Here is a 26672-nt window from a genome sequence, read left to right as displayed (position 1 = left end):
AGTATTTCAATAGATTTACATGCAGATCTATTTGTACATAATGTATTGAGGTATGGGGAGGATTCATGATTCAGCTCAACATCAAAGTTGGAAAAATAAGTTTAAGAATATTCTTTAGAGTGGAAATGTACATATATAGCTATCAAAAAACAGTGTGTATGTACCGGTAGTCTGTTTAGTCAACTAGTCAATTAACTTATGACTTGTATCTGTTCAACACATTTAAAGTCGATTATTTTAGTTACACACAAACAAAAGTTTTATCATAAGTTAATAAAATTTGTCAATTTTTCTCTATTTGAGTCTAATATGGATACACATGTATGAAGCCCCTGTTGGTTCTCATATTATGTCAAAGATCATTTATTATCTGTTCACTATCCTTGAATAGATTGGCAAATGGGTATACTCCATGTATCTTATTAATGCATCAAGTACAAACAATATATATGCCAAAGTTTGTTCCGAGCTGCATGCTCACAATTTGCATCTGAATACCCGGAAATAATATGCCAGTAGTTTATATGCCTTCATTGCAATAATGCGGCTCTAATTTAGCAAAATGGTGAGCTATTTTTAGAAACCTCCTGGACACCAAAAAATTGAGATAATTGAAAAATTTTAAAATCTTGAGAAAGGTAACCTTATTAACACTTTTTAAGTATGAGTTGAACAATTTTGGTCACAGGGCCATTTTTGGTGGTTACTGAACCAAGTTCTTTGCTTAACCTATTCTAACAGTTACATCAAACCTTCTGTTGTTGTTGTATCCAATATACACTAGAATACTTTTTGGTCTGGGTTTTTCATTAACTATGCATAACAAATAGACAATGCACAATTTTTCAAGGACACCTGAAGAAAAAACAAGCCTGTCAAAGCTAGCGGACAGTCCACTATCTGGATGTGATGTATGCTCTGAACATTTCATTTATCTGTGTTTAATAAAACAGAAGCCTTGGTTTTATAGAAGGTCTTGTGATAGAATATGCACAGATTTATATATACTGGCATATATGCAACCCCATTTTTGCACATATCCACGTTTTAGATACATTTACATTGGTTTGCACATTGATAAATAATTTTTACAGAAAAAGTCATAGTCTTAATTAATGTTCTACTGATTTTAAACTACCACAGTTTTTACATGTAATTAAAACCACATTGACTGTAAATATGCCCCTCCATTTCAGCTTTATGGTAAACCTCAATTTATGATGTGTTTTCTTTCTAAATAGAGCAGAATTTAAATTAGCTTGCCTATAACATTTTATCCTTTCCTGGTTCATTACTAATAGATGAAAAACCTAAAAAGAAAAAAAAATTCAATATGAATTATTTTTACAGCCACATTAACTAATTGCTTAATAGAAAAAATCCAATGGTTTAGTCTTAACATTTGATTTAAATATGTATTGTTTGCAGCATAGTACATTTAAACTTCGATATCTTGAACACCGATATCTCGAATACAATGGATATGTCGAAGTATTTTTAAGTCCCAACCACCTATTTTTAAAGTATTTATAACTCTCGATATCTGGAATATTCGGATATCTCAAAGTTTTTCAACAGCCCCATCTAGTAACGAAGTTTGACTGTATTATTAATATTTACCATTTTTTCTGAATCAGAAATCATTAACAGATAAAACACAATGAGGATTGAATAGTAGATTTTAAGTATTTAATAGAAGCTATAGTACCGGTACATATACTTATATCATTCAGCAAAATGAGTCCCTCCCAGTGTTCTTCAATATTGACATATTTGATAAAAGATTTTGCTTTTTCATCTAATTTAGGAAATGGTGAAAAAGTACAAGTCTACAAGTGATCAATGGAGAGCATTTGGATATCAGAAAGCAATCCAGGTGCTTCGAAAACACCCTACACAGATATCTTCATGGGAGGTGAAGAACAACTTTTGACTTTTTTCTATTTTTAGCAAAGTTCAGTTTTTTCTCTCTATAATTTCTGTCAGTCAGGAACGTCAACACTTTTTCTACTCTTTGCAATCCACCAGCAGACTTTCTCCGAGTTCTGTAGATAAACATTATAGAATTTTTGAATTTTGTAATTTTTTTTTAATGCATTCAATTATACATACAGGAGGCCCGGGCATTGCCAGGAGTCGGGACCAGACTGGCAGACAAGATATGGGAAATTGCAGAAAGTGGAGAGCTTCGGAAACTCAACGAATTTAATGCGGACGAAGATATCAAGGTGATTGAGTTGTTCACCAACGTATGGGGAGCTGGGGCCCATACCGCCAGGCAGTGGTTTCAGCAGGTATGTAAACAATGTACATGTAAATAAATATACTGTGGTTTCATTAATATTCAAGGGTATCAATTTTCATGGATAACGTACCGGTAAAAAACAAAATTTCAAGGATACGTTAATTCGTGGTGAATACAATCAATACAAAATGTTAATAGAAATTGCACTTCAATGAACATCTAATTTCGTGGATAAACTTAATAACGAAATCCACGAAAATTGGTATTCAACGAATATTGATGAAACCACAGTACTGTAGATTGGCAAATAATCACGATGGTTTTAATTTCACTATGTTCGCGATTCATCATTTTCCTGCAAAATTAAACCCATCATGAATACTACCATTAGTTTCTAATAAAGTTTTAATGCTTATGTTCTGATCAATGGATTTTCTAGCAGCGTGAAATTAAAATCATCGCGATTGGTACTAAATTAGAAATCGTGAAATTTGAACACTGTGGAATTAAAATGACTGAAAGTAAATGAACCCAAATGGAGCCACCCTATTGTATTAATTCGATGATTTGAGCAGTGACAAATATTTCAGCAAAACAGCTAGCATACTGACGTAAAAAAAACCCCAAATACTGGTAATAATAAAAATTGAAATTTTTAGAATGTGATTTAATGTATACTGTATTTAAGTGGATATTAGGTGGATAAATATTTTTACTATGGAATGAAACTTTTAGAAATTTATTGTACAGTCTAAAAAAACAAATTGTTTTAGGGAATTTCATATTGCAGTGTTAGTCAGGGAACTCGATGAGAATTTAAGGGGTTCAAGGGGCTAATTTTGAGCAAATAATTAAAGTTTTATTTTGTGAAACAATTTTAGTAAAATCATCATACATGTACTAGATGTATGATGATAGCCGTTCTGTTCACTAACAATGTTAAAAGTATTTCTTGCAAATTTTTACCGGCAATATAAAATTTGAAAATTTAAACTTGGCAAATACTTTTACACTTAAAAATAGCAAGAATAATGTTAATTATTTTTTTGTTAAACATCCAATTTTAATCTCAAGCCACTTTATTATTGTGGGTTGGATTTTAGATATTGATACATGTAATGTAATACTAGTAGTACATGTAATGGTTATAGTACAAGTATATTGTACTCTTGTGGCAAAAAAATTCTCACTTTGTCACATTAAGCTTGCATAATTAGTGTCCTGATCAGTATTTGAAAAAAAAAACTAGTGTTAATTTGTGAATACAGCATATCATCAAAATGAATTTCTGTATCCATACGTAGAATAGGTGTATACACAGCACTCATTAATACAGCTATCACCTATACAATAGACAATGAACAAAGTTGGTCAAAAATGTTTATATAATGCAGTAATCTGAGAATGTAGCATTCAATTTGGTAGACTCATATATAATAAAGTAATCTGAGAATGTGGCATTTAATTTGGTAGACTTATTGAGAGAGAAAGCTTCAATCTTCAGAGCTTATTGATTTCAGGGATTCAGAACACTAGATGACCTTCATACAAAAGCCAAGCTAACACATCAGCAAAAGATTGGGTTGAAGCATTATGAGGACATTTTGGATCGGATGCCGAGAACGGAGGCGGCCGCCATAGAACAAGTGGTAGGTTCCATCATAAACCATTGACAGCAGCTGTGTTACATTGTTATTTTACCATTTACACCAAAAAAATTAAAAACCAGTCGGTGGGTATATTACATACATAAATGGCGAGAGTGTGTCATGAACTTCCCAGTACAAGTTGTCATTCATCTACTATGTACATGTACTTCATGTACATGTAGAATAAAAGAATAAATGAGTTTATATATTTCATTGCATCTTTTAAAAGAAAATAAGGAGCTACATTATTGCAAAAGTTCATCTATGATGTATTTACACTAGAACTGTGGGATTGGGCCTCTATGCATAGCTAGGTGATGGGTAAAAGAGTATGATCATGATACATGTAACATTTGAAAATCTTAGATATTTTTACATGTATGCTGTGTTTTACTTAATTAGTAATGAAAAAGCAAATGGTTATAGGTACACTTATCCAATGTATCAGTACATACTCTTTTATTTGCTCTAGAAGTTTAGCATACTATATGTCATTTCAAATCATAGATAAAATTATACTCCGGTTCTGAGGGAGAAGGGGTTTTACTGTAAAGTCTGTTTAACCTTTGTGAGTCTTTTGTAAAAATATTACGTCGCAGTTTTCTCAGCAACTACAAAATTTTAGCAAGCTCTTTTTTTTAGCATGCCAATATGATGGCATTTATTTTTGTACAAATTTGTATATGGGAATCTAACATGAACTTTCTGTTTATTTGTGCATCTGTCCATACCAAATTTCCATTGCAGTTTCTTAGCAACTACTGTTGGCAGGTGCTTGAACTTTAAGCACACTCAGTTCAGAAATAAGTTCATATTAGAGTGGGAGTATTTGCAAAAATAGAATGTTTATTTTGCTGAAAATATGGTAAATCGGTATTAGAATAGATGAAATATTATCAACTTTTGGTGAATAATTGTTCCTGTAACTGTACTATAACAGAGATTAATCCCACAATACATCCAAATCTTCTTGGGGATCAAACTTACAAACTATAGGCTTATAGGAAAACTTGCTTACCAAAAGCTGTTCTTGTAAGAGAGAAGTTCATGAGGTTCGAATTATGAGAGCCTGCAATTTGTTTTTTTTTTAACTGAAACCCAGCCCTTATATACTTGGTATCAGTTGTTTTTTTGTGGAATAAACAACAAAATGATGGCTTTTTTTGCAAAATTACTTGCTCAAAGTAATAGTTAATCATTTAATATAGTAATTTAAATCACTAATTGAAGGTTTTATCAATTAAAAACTCATCCATCGTTATTCAAAATGATAAGCTTTCTCTTTTCATTACCTGTTCCAGGTGAGAGAAGTTGCTGAGTTCCTAGCCCCCGGGGTCATCGCCCAGTGCTGTGGGTCCTACCGCCGGGGTAAGCCAACCTGTGGGGATGTGGATGTTCTGGTGACCCACCCTGATGGCAAATCTCACAAAGGGCTCTTCTCTAAACTCTTGGCCAAACTGAAAGAAAGTGGTAAGTGTTCATACTGTCTGTTAATCTGTCTGTTTGTTTGGTGACCAACTCTAAAGCAGGCTGGATGGTCAACAAATAGCCATCAGATCTACTTTATACAGAATTCTTCTTTTGAAGGAGATTTGTTTAGTCACAAAATGGCCACTTGCCCATCCAGCCCTTTAAATTCTGCCAACTCTTTGTCAGGCTGGAAGGGAGAGAAAATTAAGTGGTCATTCTGTACATGTAAAAGCATATCTTCCTGTCTTTTTCAATTTTAAGACTGATGCCGCCTTTACAGATGTTTAAAATTTGATCATAAATTTGGAGAGCCAGTTTCTCAAAAAAAGATGATGGTGATATAAAAAAATTAACGGAGTGTATACAGGGTAATTTTCGCCCCGTGGAATGTTCGCCCACATACTTTTGCAAATTTCGCCCTTCTACACTTGCAAATGGAAGGTATTACATTAACTTTGCACAGTATTGAATTCACCCAGGCACAATTGTGTTAAAAGAGAGATAATTTGAGACATTGAAATTTGCCCAGTCTTAAAATTGCCCGCTGACCACTAGGACGAGAGGGGCGAATATTACCCTAAAAACAGTATTTGATTCGTACTTATTACCTACTCTCTGACTTTAAAAGCTTAGCTGATATATAGTGATGGAAGATGGCGTAAACTTCAGATTTGAAAAGAAATAGAAGCCACGTACATTATTGCAACAACTAGTTAATACTCTGTGGCCTATTGATTTATCTGTATATATATGCTTGACTATACTGTATATTAAAATTGGAAGTCGAATTGAACCAAGAGTCAGGTTTCTTCTTACTATCATCCCATGCTGAGGGTCATCGGGTGTTCATAAACAACTGTTGCTGTGTTTTGTGGAGAGAAGCACTAAAAAACAAGAAGTCATCTCGTGGAGTTCTCAAGTAACAATTAGATCTTGACGCTCTAAGTACCAAATGAATACAGACAACTGAAAGTACAGTATATTGTAAATCACGTGTCCCCATTTTATCTCTCTAAAGCATTCACTGCCAGAAATGTGACCAGCAAATTTTAGTCAGATTCTCTTGAAGCCTTTTTTTTGCAGATGACACATAGTGAATGGTCAGTCTGTCCGTCCTTCCACTTGTCCAAAATCCACTTTTTCATAATGCAGCAAACAATTTTTTCTTTAAAGTTGTATGTCTGCTTTAGATTTATAGGTGATTTAGTGTCAAGATATTCTAGGTTAATCTAGAAATTGTAAAAATAAGTGAATACCAGGTATTTTTACTCTTAATTTCCTTGAGTGTTTTCAGGTGACTTGATTTGAGGAAGTTTTTTTCTAAAACAAACAATAAACATGCGTCATATGTATATTGTTTGTAAAATTATGACCATGGCCTTTAAATATTATTGACCTTGGATTTAAAAAGAAGGAAAAAGTGTCGCTGATATTATACTCTGACATTCTTATTACTTATTACATGAAGTCTAAAAATGAATTTAGATTTGCCATATCAGCATAATAGAACAGAATAGAAAAGTGTAACTTCTCTTTTTGCATTAATTTTGTATACCATTATATCATTAAAATTTAAGTCATTCTGATTAAATACTACTAGCATATTAGCGCATCAAAGAAGATCACCTTTATGCTGGACATGTTTACAATTTGATCAAAATTCTGAGAGAGATAAAAACCGATTCCTCACCTTTCTGAACCTGACGGTGACAAAACACGTCGTGAACACTGCAGTAACTGGTCAATGTTTCTTGGTAAACATCAGTTACAGATGATCAGTTGTCAGACGCAAAAGGACACGATAATAATTAAACGGAGATCTACACTCTCTGATCTCTATGCTTTGATCTTTAAGGACGCTGGGTAGTCAGCAAATTACCCATCAGATCTAACTTAACAATTTTGAGTATGATATTTTTTTGGTCATAAACTAATGTTATAATCGTTTAGAATAAAATACTGTGGTTTCATCAATTTTCGTTAAATACCAATTTTCGTGGATTTCGTTGTTAAGTTTATCCATGAAATTAAGTGTTCTTTGAAGTGCAATTTCTACTAATAATTTGTATTGAAAGGATCATTGGCCACGAATTTAAGTATCCTTGAAACCGTGATTTTAACTTTATCCACGAAAATTGATACCCTTGAATATTAATAAAACCACAGTAGTGTTCAAGTCCAAAACACCGTTTCACTTCCGTTTCACCAGAGCAATTGCATAGGAGAGATGATTAAAATCAACTCCCAAAAAATAGTCTCTCAAATGAACAATGGTTCAAGGTTTTTTCCTTTGACGAGAGTTGATAGAAAGGATCAGCTTAACCTCGAAATACATGGAAATCAGTGTTAAACGAAAACTGATAAAACCACAAAACAACCAGCTAGTCTCAATGGAGAAATATCCGTCTGTTTTTAGCAACAACTATTTGACAATGTGAATTTAATAGGTCTAAATATTCAAAGAAGGTTTCTGAACTCCCCTGATACCCCGTCCACCGATTTGAGATCTGCGCCAATGTCAAAAGCAGTTTTGCGTGTAGAAATAGTAGACATAGTTGTTAGTAATTTTAAAATCTTATTTTGCACATTTAGTTTCTTTCTGTTTAAAATCGTGATATCTGGTAACAATAATCTCACATGTATTAACAGCAATATTCTTATTTAAGAAATAAAGTATGAGTTATCGTGAATGTTGCAGAATAACCTCCGAGGTTGATAAATGTTGTTTTGAAATATAAAAGCCGAGGCGTTAGCCGTGTAATGGGGGGGGGGGGGGGGGGGGTGATCGAGGTGAGGGAAATGAACCCTTTTTTGAATTGGTAGCTTTGATTTTTTGTGTGTGTGTGGTTTTTTTTATTTTACGAATTTTTATGATATTAATACCAGAAATGGAGAATATGTGTACATAGGTTGGGAAAATGTACAATATGCTGTAGATATCATTCTAACGTAAACCCTTGTTAAAAGTAGCTTTTTAGACTGATTTTGACCGAATTCATTGAGGACTCCCGGGGTTTCCTCAATGATGCAGCAAACACGTTGTTTACATGGAAATGTTGCATTGTTAACATCAGGAAGCCAGTGTTTATAATATTAAGACGACAAAAATTGATCCCTCTTTTAATTGGTGCTTAAGAGACAGCAGTTGCTGATGACAGTGTATACGTGCAGTTCTGACTTGTAAAGATGACGTCTGTAAGAATACTTGGAAATCAATGCTAATTACGTTAACAATGCTAACTGGACCAAGGCTGTTTTTGGGATGTCAACATTTGTGACGTAATTAACGATGCATGGATTAAAATATTTCAATATAATTATCTTTATAGATTTTAAAATATCTGTAAAAACTATACAATACAGATTGTCTATTATAGCGAACAAAAATATACATGTGGTAATTGTTTTGATACATTAACATTGAATCAGTTACATGTAAATATATTGACTTTTCTATAAGTGAGCATTTGAATTTTGTTTTATTCAAAGTTGTAGGCATTGAAGACCCGTGGAAACAAACACACACACAATCACACGTAAAATTAAAGTTAAATTAACATGCTTTTTTCCCCTTAATTCCTTTCCTTTATAGTTTTGCTAAAATATTGTTGTTCTCAATTCTTGATGAAATTCTTTGCATAAAAATATATCAGACAACGTGGTTTGTGTCAAGATATATGTCTTTATAAAAATGCCCGCTGCTGGTTTGAATCGAAGAATGTACAATACTCATACATGTATGTATTTATTACTTCAGTTACATGTAAATTCAAGTGAAATAGGACACATTGAAATGTTACATCATGGGTACGCATACAAATGTACCATAAATATACATGTATTATTTTCTTGATTTACAATTTACAATGTTTAAAAATGAAGTGGTTTTTTTCTATTTAAATTTTCAAAATAAAGGATTGTAAAATTCAGATGTGCATATCACAAGCTGATGCTTAAACCACAAATTATGGTAAATAAATGTAGAAAAAAGTATAATGTTAAGGTTTTTCCAACGCAAGTTGCGTGAACATTACACAATGAAGGTGTAACACAGAAACCTGACACTTTATGTCTTATCTTAAAATCACTGAAAAAGTATTAAAGATACCTAATATATTATACGTTTTTTTTATTATGAGAATAATTGATAATGTCAGGTGCCTGTGGGTATAGACAGTTTCTCATTTACATGTAACCCACTGACTATATGTATATATGTCTGTATCGTAGAGGCAATTTGCTAAGGGAAGTAGTAATATAATGGTTAATTTTAACAATAAAGATCAACTGATTTCAAAAACGTCGAAAGCAAATTCAGTGTTTGAGTGTGACAGTTCTAGTGGTTTTGCAACAAAGGGTGGGGTATCAGGCAAGTAGCATCGTTTTTTGAAAGTGGGTGGGGTGGCACAGTCTAATCCAAAGAATCTTGACAAGCAAATAAGGGGAATTTATAACTTCTCGAAAATCATGGAAATTCTAACATGTGGGTGGGTGGGGGTGTTATTTATGATTAGCGTTCTATTCAATGTTCACTGTTAATTTCTTTATTTTCCCTTCTCAACTTCATCTTTATTCAATTTTAAATCTGTAAATTTAAGAAACATGTTTGATACGTGCCTGGGTATGGAATTATTCTTTAAGTCATGGAAGCAGAAAGAGGGTTATATTTTCCAATTCAAACAAATAGGGTGGTAGACCCACATCATTCAGTTCTGACCGGTCGGGCTTATCGAACGCATTCCTTGATTGTTCGCTTACGGGTGAATTACATAAAAGTGTTCTTAAGGTCAGACACGACCTATCTTCCATTTTTTCTAATTTCCCAATTTCCGCAATATAAAGATTTTCACTACGTTATTTCAACATATTTTCACGTTATATATGATAATGCAGTGTATTTTTCTATTTAATTTTAGATATACATGTATAATTTCAATTGAAAATATATAATATGACTTTATTGATAATCATTGTAGTGCATTTTACGTGCTATTAAAAGAAAAAAAAATCAAAATGTTCAAACTTAAAAATTAGCCTGGTAATGAATCCTGATAATTTGGTCATGAACAAGCTTGAATGCAAATAAAAGAAGAAATAATATATCAAGGAAAATGATCTACATGTAAAACTGAAGAACGTTGCGTTTGTCTTTAAAGTCACCATCAACAAACATTATTTGATACGTAAATTTTAAAATCTTGACACTTTTGTACAGTTACTTGATACGGCAAGATACATGTACATAGTCATTCTGAAACCATTCATGAGCTATATATGCGTTGTTTGGATATTGCTATGAGGAACCCAGCTGGTTTTATATTTAGTAGCAACCGTATCAACACACGCTGGAAATCCCCATTTTCTATTTAAATTCAAGAGATATGTGCACGTAAAGGTGTGTGTATATCTACGCAGTATTTGATTAATATCAAGAAGAGAGCGCCCTTCCGTTAGTAATCCAGAAGCGGGGGAGTGAAATAAATTCTCTTGCCAGACAAGAAGTGGAAAATACACAACGTTTACACACATATTTCAAAAAATCAAAATGAAATATATTTTTCATGAAACAGATGTTTTGTTTATATCTTGGGCTTGGTTCTGGTAGTCACTGTTTGTGGCTAGATATAGGATGGCATTTTTTTAATTTCATTTAATCTTGAGTTTTTCCTTTATTTTAATATTTCTTATCAAATGATTTCTATTCTATTTAATTTTATTGAAAATAAAATCATGAAATATATTTTTGGTCTTTGTTATGAAGAACAACCACTTGAAATGAGGTTACAAACCATGTCCCTCTTTTGTTTGCATTTTATCTCTTTTGTTTCATGTTATAGATATACATGTAGCAACGTTTACAACCTTAATAAAATGCTTGTTTGTATATACGTTCAGATATATGATATGCGTTTATGAACACGCGCACCATTATCATTATATATTTTTTTTTTATCAATTATGGTCATTTAATGACCCCTTTTGTGTTCTCCATAGCTATGTTAGAGATCGTATTGATACAAAGGTTAATCGGCGCCTGCCATCTCTAGTCAGGTGAATCAGATTATATGAACGATCGCCGTGTGACGTCAGAACAGGAAGCCTCTACCTTTTACAATGCTGAGATCATGCGTTAAAATATTCAGCCAGTATATAAGCGCGCGGTGAATAGCGAGTCATTAGTCTCACTACAGAGAGCTATTGCCGAACGTCAGTGTTAGAAAAAAAATCGTTGAGCGACTTTGTTCATACTTTGTGTTCACTTTTAGCCAAGCGATGACTGTGCAAGGAGGTGGGATGTTTGACAAGTACAATTCACAGCGGAGGGATGCCCTCGCAGACATTTTCGATGGAATAGACCCTGCTCTGCAAAAGCGGCTGGAGCAAACGGCAGGGATGGACATTTTGGAAAAGTTGAATTGTCAATGCAGACGACCAAAATTCGTGTTGTCAGAAGACATTGAGAGTGATGACGACATTGTTATAGTTACAGAAGAAGATGAGAAATACGTGTCCCGCAGACGACATGCAGTCGGGGATATTTACGAAGGCGTCAATCCCGAACTTTTAAAACGTCTGTCTCCAGAAGTCGTGAAGTTCTACAAATCAGAAAAATTAGTTTGTCCAGACAAATCTGCACCCAAAGTGACGGTGAAAATCAGGCGGTCATTTTCGATGGTGTCGGAAAACGAGATGTTAAAGTTCAATGGATTCTGTTTACACGCGAGAAGAAATGGTGTTCCAGACATTTCAGAAAAACTGCAAAGTTTCGAGAAAAAATATTTACGGAACATTTATTTTTCAAGTTTTGGGTCACCTAATAGCGTGCTGTGTTACTAAAACTCTCGGAGGAAAAAAAACAGACAATAAAATCATCAAAAGTACGTGATTTCCAACAGACTAAAATCATTACGGTTGTGAGATTGGTTGAATGTGTTTGAATGAATCGTGTAAGGAAAACAAACAAAGGAAAGGTGTTCTGAACTATTTTTCCTTTGACTAATCGCTTATTGTGATGGTATGTACTGTCAGTGTACTTTGTGTCGTATTAAGAATATCATCTGTGTTCGTTTCTTCGATGATAAACGTTTCACGGTTAAACCGCTAACAATCAAACTTAATGCTAATCCATTGTTATTTATTTACACGTATGTTATACATGTATGGTTGGTAGCCAATTTTCACAGAAGATTGCTACGAATAATTTTTGTATTGCTCATGTTTTTATTTCCTTTTTTATATATTTGTTGAATATAATGCCTATTATGTGAAAAATAAAATATATAAAATATGATTCCTTTTGTTCTGCTAAATCTGTATTTAAAGAAGGATCGAACTGTCCACAAATGCATTAATCAAAAATGCAAGGAAAATATATTAATGCAGTCGAGGAAATACTAGCAATAGGTCTAAGGGAAGACTATTTAATAATGCATAATTTATAAGCATAAGCTAGAAAACTTTTTGGCAGTCTAAATACTTTAGTAGAACAGTGCATATAACACTGAGTAATAGTGTGAGTGTTCGTTGTTTTGGATATGTAAAAATCTCAAGATACACAGACGGATCAATATTTTGTTATACCGTTTTCCCCTCCCTAAACAACAACACACATTCATGTTGCGTTCATCAACACTGCGTCAGCGCGGTGTAACCCGATACCCTATAAATTGATTAGACCCCGGTGACTCGAACACAAACTTCTGATTGGTCTCCGCCTTGAAGTAATGCTTCTGTGACTGACCAACACAGGGCTATCGAGTTAATTATTAGGATTGATATTTCTTATTTGTTTGTTTTGTTTTGATTTGGTTTGTTACCGGAGAATATAATTTCAGCGTTGTTTTTGGCGTCATATAGATATAAACAAAACATCATGTGTTGATAATGTTAACACATTAACAATCCCATGCAATGCATAAATTTTTTGGTGATGTAAGTTTGTGGTGAATAATGCATACGGTAAAATAACGGATTGGTATTCTGTGTAAGTGTCGAGGAGCGTATAAAGAAATAAATCATTGATGACGATATACGACCGATATCAAATCCTTTATCTATATGTCAGGTGTGCTTTAATTTCCCAAGAGGACTCAAGAAACGTAAAATTGTCAGGGAATTTTGAAGGATTATAAAGGTTTAGTCGGGATTTATCGTTGTAATATCTGGGGTTTTTTGTTTGTTTGTTAAAAATCTTTCAATTATAAAGAAACAACAATGATACTAAGCCGTATTGTGTTGTACATGAATTGTTTTCTTGTACTGAGCAGTATACATGTACGTGCAAGTTTTTCTTGAACTTGTCTTTTGTGATTTCATGAGAGAGAGAGAGAGAGAGAGAGAGAGAGAGAGAGAGAGAGAGAGAGAGAGAGAGAAAGAGTACCGTAAGGTTGAAATAACATGATTGATTGATAAAGAGAGAGAGGAGAGAGAGAGAGAGAGAGAGAGAGAGAGAGAGAGTAATGTACCGTTAGGTTGAATAACATTAGAGATGGAGGGAGAGAGAGAGAGAGAGAAAGAGAGAGAGAAAGATAAATGTACTCTTCCATTGTCTCGACCATTAACAACACGTGTGTATGTGGTTGCTTAATTCAAGAGTTGAAGTATGTAAATCGGAAGCTCTGACCAAGTGACCCTTGCGATGAGTGACGCAGAGACGAAAGCCGGGAGTCCCAGGGAAAATGTGATTAAAATGTGAGTGTTAGGGGCCCTGTGGGTATATATCGCATTGAAAGCTAGGCGAGTCTGAAATTTCATTGCTACATTTGTACGAAGTTTTAAACTTCCTTCAAACCCTATCTATAAGGAAAACATTTTTTATCTTTTTTTATTCGTATTAAGAAAACACGAGATCCCAATTAGACGGCGATATTTCATGTACTAACATTCCACACGCGAAGATTCACCCCAGTGCCCGCTTGACGTCATAGCCGTTTGTTCTGGTGACCTGATAATTCATGGGTCGGAAAATTGGTCCTCGTAATTTTACACCTAATATTGAGTCAGTTATATGGGGAAACCCCTTTGGTTAACATGTTCATGTAGATTGTTATTAATTACATAATCGGTTGGTGTTTGATTTTTGTTGTTGTTTTTTTTTTGTCACACATACTGATTGTTATCAAATATGTCAATAGTTTCATGACAACTTTAAACCCCACAAATGTCAGACATATTTTACGTTTTTGACTGTTAGTATATCAAAACAGTCTTTTGAAATTTTTTCTTTCAAGTTCTTATTAAATTTTCTTTTAATTTAAAATATGCATAGTAGAATAAACAATCGGTTCGATCAGCTTTAGCAAAAAAAAAAAATACTTTTTCTGTTTAAAATAACTTGCTTATCGTTAAGACCCTCACTGATTTTTTTTCTCATTTAAGAATAATCCATGTTTTTGTTTAAAATCAACAATGTAAAAAAACGACTTGTATGTTGCTTTAAGCTTACCAAAGGTACATATTATCGAAAAATGTGTTAACATCTGTAAAAAGAAATCGACATTTCGCAAGGCGTCACTGAAATTTTTGCATGAAGCGGGGGTGGGGTGGTTTAAGCGTTTTTCTCGATCACTAAGCACGGATAAAAACCACAAAACCAATAGAGAAAAGCTGTGCTTGTTTATTTACATCACGATAAAATCTACAGACATACAAGGCTACAAGCTTGTACGGTTAATTAGATCGAAGACTCATCCACACACGCCCTACGACAGAAGTAACAGGCCTCAGGGGGGTAGATAGTGGTCAGATATGGTGATGTTGGACAAAGTTTTACGGAAAATATTGTCACAATGAAGAAGCAGATAATCGTTTATAAACTCGCCGTATTGAATTAAATGTACGATTTACAAAACTTGACAAAAGCGTAATTATAGCTTATAGTTAAGTTTGACGTTTGACAAAATGCGCTCGCCCACATTTGATTTTTTTTTTATTGCGCAATAAAATATTTAATTTTATAGAAAGTTTATTTTTTATATACATGTATCATTCGTACTTGTAAATACAATTTCAATTTCGTTATTTACCAATTAAGGGCCCTCAAGGGGCAACATGAAGATTGTACATACAGCATCCAATGTACATAAAACATTCAATAAACATGTACAAGAGGGAAAGAGTTGGATGATTGAAAGAGCTAGGACAGACATGAACATTTATAATTAGTATATATATGTATGTTTCTATACACTCAATACAATGTCTTCTGTATATTTTATTATGTTAAACCCCATACATAAATATGTCAAAATACAAATGTACATACAAATCTGAAATAGTTTATCATATGATTGAAAAGTTTAAAACCAATATTTGACTAGGAAATGCAAGTTAAGGCAATGCCTTTTGTAAAAATTTACCAAGAGAGTTTGATATATCTAATTCTTCACAGTTTAAAATCCAAAATAATTTTTGTTTATCTTGCAAACTAGTAAAATGTTTTGCTTTAGATGAAAAATGTACATGTACAGTACATGTACATGTAGATGTACGTGTACAGTATGTAATTATGTAACATGTTGATCATAGGGTTTCTGTGGGATTTTATTACAGACCTTAATGTTCATTCAGTTTAAAATGAATTCATTAATTTGCCCCCCCCCCCAACCGCCCTCTTTTCGGTGTTCAAAAAGGTAGAAATAATGTATGTTTTACATAAGTAATCTAGAGATCAGACCAAGTCAAAGGCACTGTACTTTATTTAGTCTGCCAATGTACACCTACTCATCTTTTTAAGCACTGTAGCGAACATATTTACTTTGCTTTAAAATTTTTCTAACAAGTGAAATTAAAAAAAAAAAACCCACGTTAGTATAGACAGTTAATTGGCGCTAATAAGAAAATAATGGAACACGTGCGTTTCATACCGCATAATAGCAGATATTTTATACTTCTACATGTAGTTAAATGTCACTTATGTATATGTATTAAATATACGAACAGAAGAAGTTCGAAAACATGACATTTCTTGCGTTTTCCCTCTTAGCGGGAGTTTTCATTATTTAAATGGCATTAATAACTTACCTGCGATAAAAAATTTACCACGAGTTTTTACATGTACATGTATTATAAACGTAAAAAAAAACCACTTGATGTTTTTAATCATGCATCTACTGCTTCCGAGGTAAGTTGATTTCATCACATTAATAGTTCATCGGGTAGTCAACAATTCTAATCGCATTCTGCCGTACCCATGGCCTCACCATTATGAATAATTAAATTTATTTATCTCACAGGGGGTCCATTGTGTTCTCACTGCATCCGTATCTCACCTTCTATCCGTTTTATTGTGTATCTTGTGTGCTTGAATTGTCTTTTTAACAATTTTACATCTACGTGTATTACTAATTATGACGACAGCATTAAAGTTACAAAGTTAAATCTCTCTCTCTCTCTCTCTCTCTCTGATGTTTGGCATTTAACAATCTTTCCACCCGTCTACTATATGATTAAAAAAGTTACAATGTCCAGACTTTAGGAATTAAAACGTAGGCAGTAATCGCATCCTGCTTTATCGTATTGTTTTTAATTTTTAAGCATCTAGAAAATGTAAGACTTCGGGTAAGCAAATACGAGAAAAAAAATGTTTGTCTGAATTGAAAATTAAAGCTATAAAATATAAAGAAAATATCATCATAAAAGATACACTGTTAGCTTATGCCTTTGAAAAAAAAATGACATGACGTCACAATTTGATCATAATATCCGGCCCAAAAATAATTAATCAGTGTTTGCTAGCAATAAAGAAACAAAAACTCGGTATGAAGTTTCATGCCTTTACTCGTGGTTTCTGTGTATTAAAAAATCCTCTTTTAATGACATTTTGTAACCATATTTTTTTTCAAACGAAGCAAATCGTTCAAAGCCTGATACAAATAGTGGGACAGACCTTAATTAATGAAACATATAAAAAGATGATTATGTCTTATAGGCTCAGGCTGCTTTTCTTAGAACTTGTGTCGTAATATCCGATTAAAGTTTAGACCCGTGTTTGCAATTTTGTTCTTTAAGCACTTAGGTAACAAGGTTATTTTTTCAAAGATTAAATTTTTTTTTTTGATAAATACTAATATAATAATACAATAATAACGTTGTTTTGTAAAAAATCATATAGATAAAATGTCTTATTAAAATTAAACTTGTAAATCCGTGTGTCGCCGGCCCAACAAATCTCGGCTGTAACCGATGCAAGAGAGCAATTAATTCAGTGCAATTTTTTAAGCCATCCGTTCACTCAAATACCTTAAAAATACATAACAGATGCAAGTCATATTATATGTACATATTCCATAATCAGTCCGAACGAGTTCTCTGTTGAGAACAGACAATTTATAAAAAAAAATATTGTCTTAAAAAAAGTTGTCATGATAACTACACAATGTACGGAATTTTCAAACAAATACGGAATTGATATTTTGTCAACAATTTACACAACTTTAATAAAGCATTTGTTTGAACATAGCATTTTCTTGGTAAATAAAAATATCTTTTCGAATTCAAGAAATTACAGTTTATGGCACTTATTGAGGTAATACACGTACATGTACTTCTTCGGTAGCTAGAACTTTTGCTTGATATCTTTCTTGATCCTTTGTGAAACCCCATTCCCTCTCCCAATTTCTTAAAATCTTTTATAAATTCTGTACATCTATACTTCATTGTTATAAAATATTTCCCGCTATATCAATTATATTATGCAAATAAAATGGGATATATACATGAACAGTATGTATATATGAATTATATATATGATTACATCTGTATAATAAGACTTATTGATTTAACATTCTATGTAATATTTCCCTCTTTGTGGGTCTTTGTCCAGTTGGCCAATGACAAAACTAGGTGGACAATCAAAAGTGAACAAAACTTGGATGAAGTGACTCATAATGCATTGACCGTGTTTAGAAACGAAACATTCACATTTTGATCGAGTTTTCAATTGAGACACATGATGCATTCTATGTTTCTTCGTAATTCCGATATTTTTTTAAATTGATGTTCTCTCTATTTAACGAGACAGCATATTACTGATATTACCTAAGACGTTCTTTTATTTGAAGGGGGGGGGGGGGGTTCAGATTGTGTCATTGAACTCTATCGGTGAAGCTCAACATATTCAACATCTTCAAAGATGCAGAAAGTGGGTTGATTGGGTCAACCCATACGTCAAACGGATTCCCATTTTGAGCCACATGTACAAAATACATGTACATGAATTTGTGCGCCCTGTGATGAAATTTAATTTTTTTATTCAATGTTTATATTTCCCCATTGTTGGGCAATCAAAATATACAACGGAAACGGAATTTGGATATAAGATGACAACGTTACAAACCTCTTAACAACAAAGCTCTTGTGAGAAATCTGGTGTATTCTCTAAAGATGGCGACCAAGGGGACAAAACTTATGTAAAGTGTAGAGTGGTCTATTTGCCCGCCGAAAGATAATGCTGTATGAAATAAATTTTTACTCATCTTTTTCCCATATCAGACGTTCCTTTTACACAGTGAAATATACATACATGTATACATTGTAATATGATTCTGAAATCCAAAGCAAGATTTAAAGGAACTCCCATGCTGCATACACACACAAAACAGACGAAGCTGATCAAATATGCAAAGAATTTTTTGGGATCATGATAACGTTTGATGTCAAGGCGTTTTGTTGTGCTGAAGATAAGCTTTCAGAAGAGGGAAGTACAAGACTTTACATACATCAAATAGCGTTAGCGTCCTTGATATACTGCGCATGCATCGCACACTCAAAATGCAATGAATAATACAACCTCATTGTGATAACGAGTTTTGAGAAGATGTGTACGTACATAATTTGATTCCAATTTGACCATATGTTTTGGCATAAACGCAAAATGTATCATCTAACAACCCAGGCCCCGGGGCCATAAAACCTAGACGAGCTAACTTTAGATCTCAGTCTCACTTCTAATATATTCCTTTTGGAAAAGTGAGACTGAGATCAAAAGTGAGCTTGTCTAAGTTTTATGGCTCTGGGGCCTGGTCTCTATTAAAATATATTAACGTTTGCATGTTGACGTAGTTTTGAGTGCCTTTGCATACTAGTATATTTTTGAAATGCCTCTTGTTTTTATAATGAAAGGCAACGCCTTCACATGTACATGTATATTGTATTTACCTGTCGAAAGATTTTTTCATTTAAAAAAAAATATATATTGTATTTAAGATCTGGTATGAAAATGTTCAGCTAAGTACACGCGGAATAAATTATAATAGGAAATTCTAGAATGTTATAAAGGTAAAAATAAAGTTATTTTTTTTCCCCATGTGAAATCATTTTGACCTAGAATAAAATCATTGAAATAAAAAGAAAAACATCCGGGTTTTCCCCCGTCAGTGAAATACTCTAACTTCCTGTTACATGATTTTATATATACGCGGTATTAAGTAGAATTCTCCAGGTATTTCTATGAACCTTTACGTAAAGGAAAAACCCAGCTCAGTTTGTAAACAAATCCGACAGTGTATGATTGCATCAGGATATATAATAACCAAGAGGCCTACTTAAGTCTATAATTTCGGTGAAACGTTCTTTTATTGTATACGTATTAGTACATGTAAATGTATGTCACCACTGAAAAACTCAATTTCAAATCAGACGTCTGCAATGTCACCGTGGTATGTTAAGTCGATCGTCTGCTCAACAGAATTGCCTTATAAAAAAACCAGTAGGTGTTTATGTAAGAAGTCATTGTGCTCTCTCCATTTCTTCTCTTGTTTTCGTATATATGTACTTTGTTTACCGAATTACTGCTTAACCCGTGCGTATAGATGCACATGCAATTAGATATCATTATTGGTTTGTTGGTTTTTTGTTCAAGTACAAGCGATTTGAAAAACAATGCCGTGCTTACGATTAAGCAATGCTTTTTGAAATTACAAAGAGTCCTCTTGAAAGTGAAATTCTCGCCGCTTCCAAAACATTACTTATCTCAAATCTTGGTGCTCTAAATGTTTTTTCAACAACAATAGGATTTAACGAAGTTACATATTATATAGAATTTTTATATTATTTTCATATTTGACTGTATATTTATAGTATTCATTGATTATGATTTCCTTATTTCTGGTTAGTTTTAAACTGAGCATTTATTAAAATGGCGATAAAAAATGACGAAAAGTACTTGGAATGATAAACATTATTGTTATTAAAAACTGTAGTATATGACAACAAAAGTATTGAAAGTTAAAATTAGTGTGTTTGGAGATCAAGGCATGGGGTGCGTCTTTTCAATATTATTGACAGCCACATATCATCAGAAAGTAATGATAACATGTTCGTTGTGTCGTCATCAATGAGTTTTCTTGGTCTTTACTTGACGTTCCTCCAGGTAATCGACAAGTTGATAGACTTCTATAGCACGGGTCATCGGTCCTGTTATTTCGCACAAACTAGCTAGCACCGAGTGAAAGTAAAATAAAAACAGTCTATGATTTTATCTATATTGTCAAACTCTAGCTACTCTACCTGTTGCAAAGGTACTGAAACCTCACTCATTCTGTTATTTTTGTGCGCGCAAACTCAAAGCACTATCCATCAAAACTCTTTTTTCTCTCAGAGAGAGAGAGAGAGAGATTCATTAAAAATTCTTAGGATTGAGAGAGAAAAATAGATTCATGTTAGTCAGGGATACTAAGAATTAAAGTTAATCGTTGAGAGAGAGAGAGAGAGATTCATTCACTTAAAAGAAAGTATTAGTATTGAGAGAGAAATATAGATTCATGTTAGTCAGGGATACAAGGAATGTAAGGCCATTCTCCGATCGAGTGACCGAGTATCTGTTGGTTCTACACAGCACCACGTGTTCTTCTCGTCTTGTGTCACCGACTTCATGCCTCGCCACCAAGTGACGGTATTATCCAAACATTACGTATGAAAAGAAATGAGTAGGACGTCAGCAGAGACGCAGCCCTTTGTTCCGTGTCGTCTACAGAATGTTGGCATTTCACGACAATCATACAGCGGTCATTATATGAAACTTGAAACTGTTTCGAAATAATGAAAACAAAGTAAGAAAAATTGATTTGCTTAATCAGGAAGATTTGCGGCACGCCAAGAAAAAAAAAAATAAAATTGTTGCATTATTAAGATTATACATAATTGTATACAATTACTGAAATGAACAAAATGCTGGTAGATCGACAAGCAGTATTAGAACTTGCACCTTGTTTTGTCAAATAACAACATTTCTGCAAGCTTAAGATTTCAAACACTACTTCGAATTGCAAAAATAATGATTTTCTATGATTCTTTTAATCTTATGAATGATAGACAGTTGAAATGTTTGTTTTGCATGCCTTGCAAAGGCTTGCACACTGAAATTTATAGACTTGTTTCAGGAATGCATCATTCAACACTCCCCAAGTTACGCAAAACGCAGTTCCATCAGAACTTCGATATCAGAAAATTGGCCATGATATATCAAAGCTTTGTGAAATCGGAGGGAAAATTCAGTGGCTATGACGTGTGCTTCTATTATATATTTATGAAGGTCGTTCGTTCGTAGCTGAAAATTAGAAAACATATATCAATAGAAGCTTGTGTATAGATAAAGCACGTTGTTTTTGTTGTTGTTGTCGGTTTCTTCTTATTTTTTTTTTGGGGGGGTGGGTGGGTATCTGTATCGTCAGAAACTGAAAGTAGGCTTCGTTGTTTGCACAATAATCAGTGTGATATGGTTATTATGCTTAAAACCTAAGAGATATGAGTGAGCTTTTAGATAATACAACTTTTATACATTAGATTTTGTGATGGGTTTAAGGGTGGTTTATAAACATTAACTATTAATAAATGCATAGATAACGTGAATTAATAAATTTGCATAACTGCTTTTAGGTACGTCAATTTATTTCATATATAGATACATTGGATTGATTATAATAAAATATTAATTTCTTAATGAAATTTGATGTCTCTTGTAACACAGAATTCTACTTTGTAATCTAGACGACCCGGCGTAGGAACCGTGTGAAGCTTACATGAGCTCATTTTTTTTAAATCTCAGTCTCAATTTTCCTTTATATATACATGTATTTTATGTATATCTCAGTAAAAGTGAGACTGACACCATTAATGAGTGCCATTAACCGCTTATCTTTTAAAAAGATTGGTGAACTGGCGCTGTAGCCGTCATAAAACACAGAAGCAGATTTCTAAAACATTGGTTTAAATTTCTGAATCGATTAATTAACAACAGGGGGGCACAGTGGTGTATTGGAATTGTGCCGGGCTATAGTGGGGTTGTGAATCTAGAGTGGGCTTCGCATCGGCAATGGCATAGATCATTTACTGTGCCTTAATCATTATGTTTCTACTGTAATTTCAATTTCAAAGTGACAATTTTCAAGAACCATTGGTACTGTTTTGTAGCAAGCGTATCTTCTCAAGGCCTTTCCGGCAATCTCGGAAAACATATATCCGAGGTTGCTTTCCGAGCCTGCCGGAAATTTAAGACAAAGCTAGCTATTTGTTATAATATTAAGAATAACTTTGCATTATATGACCTAAGCTACTGTTACTTTTTTGACATTTACAATAAACACAAAAGTTCATGTGAAGATGATAAAACGAAATTCAAATGGTACAGTTTGACTACAGAAGTAGTCAGTATTCCCAGAATCCCCTACTATGGAGTCGAGCATGCGTATTCCAGTGAAAAAGACTAACGTAGTTGCTAGCGCTCGAGAAGCTTAGCCCTTAGTGAGTTTATCCTGATTTTAGAGGTGGGCACTGTTGACATTCTTGGGACATGACCAATTCCGTGAAAGAATTTTAAGGAATTCATCTAGTCCTTGGCCGCCCAGACAAAAGAATGCATGTATTGAATGTTTTGCAAGATTGATTACACAATTCAACTCTTGTATTACAGTGTCTTATTAATGTTTCATTGTTTAGGTTTGCTGTGTACTGGGCATTTAATTAAATGTCGTTTTCAAGAAATGCATGAATTGCATGAATTGCATGAATTGCAGTCATTGTGCATACCACAGGCATTTTTGGAATATTAAGGAAATTCGATGCATTTTGGTTGTTAATTCTAATACGTTTTTAATATACAATTAGGTGTTAAGTGGTAGACTGTTAATTAGCCTAGTTTCCGAGACACACAGTCTTGTATTAATTAAGTTGACCGACTTTGTTATATTATATATAACATTCAGATTCAGAGTCTCATTGTATTAAGTAAGATCCAATTGAAAGCTAATTACACTATTCGGAGAAAATTGTCTGTCATATCCTTTGTAGAATGTTTGTCGCAGTTTTTCATCCAGAAAAAAGAAAAATTAAAGAATACAGTGTACGTGTGATGAAATTTAATTATGAAGGGAATAAAAGTCAGTAAACGGATATGTTTATTTAGTGTCTTTACATGTCAAAATATAAAAGAGAAAAATTAATCCCTTTTTAGGACAAGATAAATGCTTTATTGATGATCGATGCTTTTTGATGAAGATCAAAGAGAAAAAAAAAACAATTTTTGTAATTATCATTTTTTATCTAGGTCACGAACTTTGAAAAAATCCCCTTGATCTTTAAACACCACGATCAAAGTTACATGTATGTCCCTTAAGATGTATAATGGTTAATCATTAATTATCAAGACACAACGCCTATTGGCTTCATTCATACTCTTTACCATAAGTTTATGTAAGTTGTTACCTATCAGCTCAATAATTGTCCGTGTTTTTGATTAATTTAATATGTAAAATCAAACATACATGTATCTTATAGTACCTATCGAACGTGATGCAGCGATGTCAGAAAATTAATATCATATTTGTTGCCCTTGATTATAATGGCCGTTACTTCAGCAGACGTAAAAACGGACGATTTATATTTGTATCAATTAAGAAACTTTGGCTTTTCGCAAAGAAGACAATAAAACCCCGGTTATACAGTAAATCCAAGTCCATATTCCTTTGTTCATCATCATTGGCGGACACGAGTTGACATCCAACCACCTATTCTGATTTGCAACATTTTAATATAGTATCCATGCTTTATCCAACAGCAAACATTTGTCGCATACATTTCATTTATAGTTCAGTACCATGATTGTGATATCTTGTTGACAAAATTGTCTTTAAAATTTTTTTTAAAGAACAGATGACGTCTATCACTGTTATTTATTAGATTATTCAAATTGAGTTTGATTTTTTTCCATAAAAGTTTTCTTGTTTTGAAAATAACAAAGACGGGGAAAGGATTTTATCTTTAACAAATACTTATCTCGATTGATAATTCAGAGAAAGTTTTTACTTCAGTATAATTATTTTTTAATAAATTTATTCAGAGATATTATAAAACATACTCTCGATACTCTTTCGTAAATGACCGATATGGACTGACTAGGAAAAAAGTTCAGATCAGGATTGGTTTCAAAAAAGTGTGAATTTACGGACGTTTAGTATCGCTGCAAAGCAGAAACATGATTCATTGAATATTGAACTGCATGGTCTGTTTAATGTTGAGTCGCGTGATATGTTGAATCAGCTGTGTGATGTGTTGAATGAACTGCGTGATATGTTAAGAGAGCTTCGTGATATGTGATATGTTGAATGAGCTAGCTGCGTGATATATTGAAGGAGCTGTGTGTTATGTTGAAATAGCTGCGTGATATGTGGAAAGAGCTGTGTGACATGTTGAATAAACTGCGTGATATATTGAAGGAGCTGTGTGTTTTGTTGAATTAGCTGCGGGAAGTGTTAAAGTAGCTGTGTGATATATGTTAAACGTAATATGTTGAATTAGCTTCGTGGTCTATTGAAAATTGAGCTACATGGACTGTTAAATGTGGATTGCGATAGGTGATCATTCAGTTAATGCAGGACTGGCCACAGAATGAGGCGATTTATTTCTGACGCCTGGTTCAGACTGATACACAATATCTGGGAGATTATTATGATTCATAGTTTAACAAGGGACATCCGGGACCTTGGCTTAACGATGGATCTCCCTTATAGTGTCGATCTGTTCACTGTATAGATGTAAGCGTACTGTTACTTTCACAGGACAGAGTGTGTATTGAACACCCTGCATTCACTTCATTGATTGTAGAGTCTCGACGGTTACTGTATAAAAAAGTCGTTGTATTTTTATGAGCGATACATATTTTTGTCATTAAATTCCTATATTGGTCTCATTTTCACTTTAGTTTTAAAAAGTAGTTTCTGTCGAACTGTTCATACTAAAGAAACAGGTCAAAAATGACCACGAGCAAATACATGTTAGTTAAAATATATTTAAACTATAATATCAATCAAAAAAATCACCATGTTCACGTAGAAAACATACCAAAACAAGCATTCTGAGAGTATTGCATAAGCAATAAACGTCCCCTACCGGTTTGTGGAAATTGTGAAAACAATGCACTGTTATGCAGAATATCGAACCCGAACATTAAAAAAATGGAATATAAAAAATTAATTTTCTCGATTATATGTCAACCAGACGTTACAAAAGTGTAAACTTGATCTGTAGATTGACTTTTTGAAGCTGTTCAGCAAATTTCGTATTATTCCTCAAACGCATAAAGAAAAAAAGTGTGGAAAACTGAAGTTGGACAGACAGACGGACTGACGGACGCAGAGGAAAGCTATAGTCCCCTCCGGTATAAACCGCTAGGGGACTAATAAAGGAGCGACTATTGTATTCAATATGAACAGCATTTGTCTTTAAGTACATCATAATTTGCGCATATGCATGTACATGAAAGTGCGTGTGTAGATGCCCTCTGTATAACACCCAAAAAGTGATGACTCTTATTCTTCGTATCTCTTTTAATTAAAAAAAATCTTGATCATTCATAGAAGGAGAAAGAGGCCATCCATTCTACAGTAGGTAATCTAGAAGCACGTCTCTACAAATGTCACAGTCTGCAGTTCTCGCTAGATAATTAAACATTCCACACACGCATTCTTAAGTAATTACCTGCATGCCCTCGCCTGATGTATGAGGACCCAGCGAGAAAGGATTAGTGGTTAGGACTGCTTGTTCATTCTGATTGGTGACTCATCTACGGTAACGGCACACTCTTTTAATTTGTTTCTCTCTCTCACGTTCACAAAATCCCAACACTCTGGCGGTGAGAAATTGATGCTCTCTTCTTATCGTTGGTTGGTCCACCTGTGCTCCAAGGTGAACGGTGATGCCAGTAAAGCGACGAAACCAAGAGTGATGCAACGTAAATAAACTTAAACGGGAAGTGGAATGTGATTTGCATAAGTAATTTACTTTAAATTGTTGTTATTTTGTGTATATTTATAAAA

General features: G+C 33.5%; 1 protein-coding gene and 1 long non-coding RNA gene across 2 annotated transcripts in view; one reads left to right on the top strand and one right to left on the bottom strand.

Annotated features, from left to right (window-relative positions):
* LOC105344137 (DNA polymerase lambda) overlaps nt 1-26672 on the top strand; it is a 39328-nt gene that overhangs the window by 4582 nt on the left and 8074 nt on the right. Inside the window, exons 3-6 of the mRNA XM_066069672.1 lie at nt 1808-1915; nt 2115-2294; nt 3766-3894; nt 5196-5364. Coding sequence (XP_065925744.1) covers nt 1808-1915; nt 2115-2294; nt 3766-3894; nt 5196-5364 — 586 coding nt within the window. The remainder of the gene's footprint in view (nt 1-1807; nt 1916-2114; nt 2295-3765; nt 3895-5195; nt 5365-26672) is intronic.
* LOC136270852 (uncharacterized) lies at nt 1910-26672 on the bottom strand. The gene is made up of 3 exons (XR_010708729.1): nt 26335-26672; nt 5187-5351; nt 1910-2045 (listed from the first exon to the last, which is right to left on the bottom strand). It is a non-coding gene; the product is annotated as an uncharacterized lncRNA (long non-coding RNA).

This window comes from Magallana gigas, chromosome 8 (assembly GCF_963853765.1).
Source record: "Magallana gigas chromosome 8, xbMagGiga1.1, whole genome shotgun sequence".
Taxonomy (NCBI): Eukaryota; Metazoa; Mollusca; class Bivalvia; order Ostreida; family Ostreidae; genus Magallana; species Magallana gigas.
This window is presented reverse-complemented; position numbering and strand designations above follow the sequence as displayed.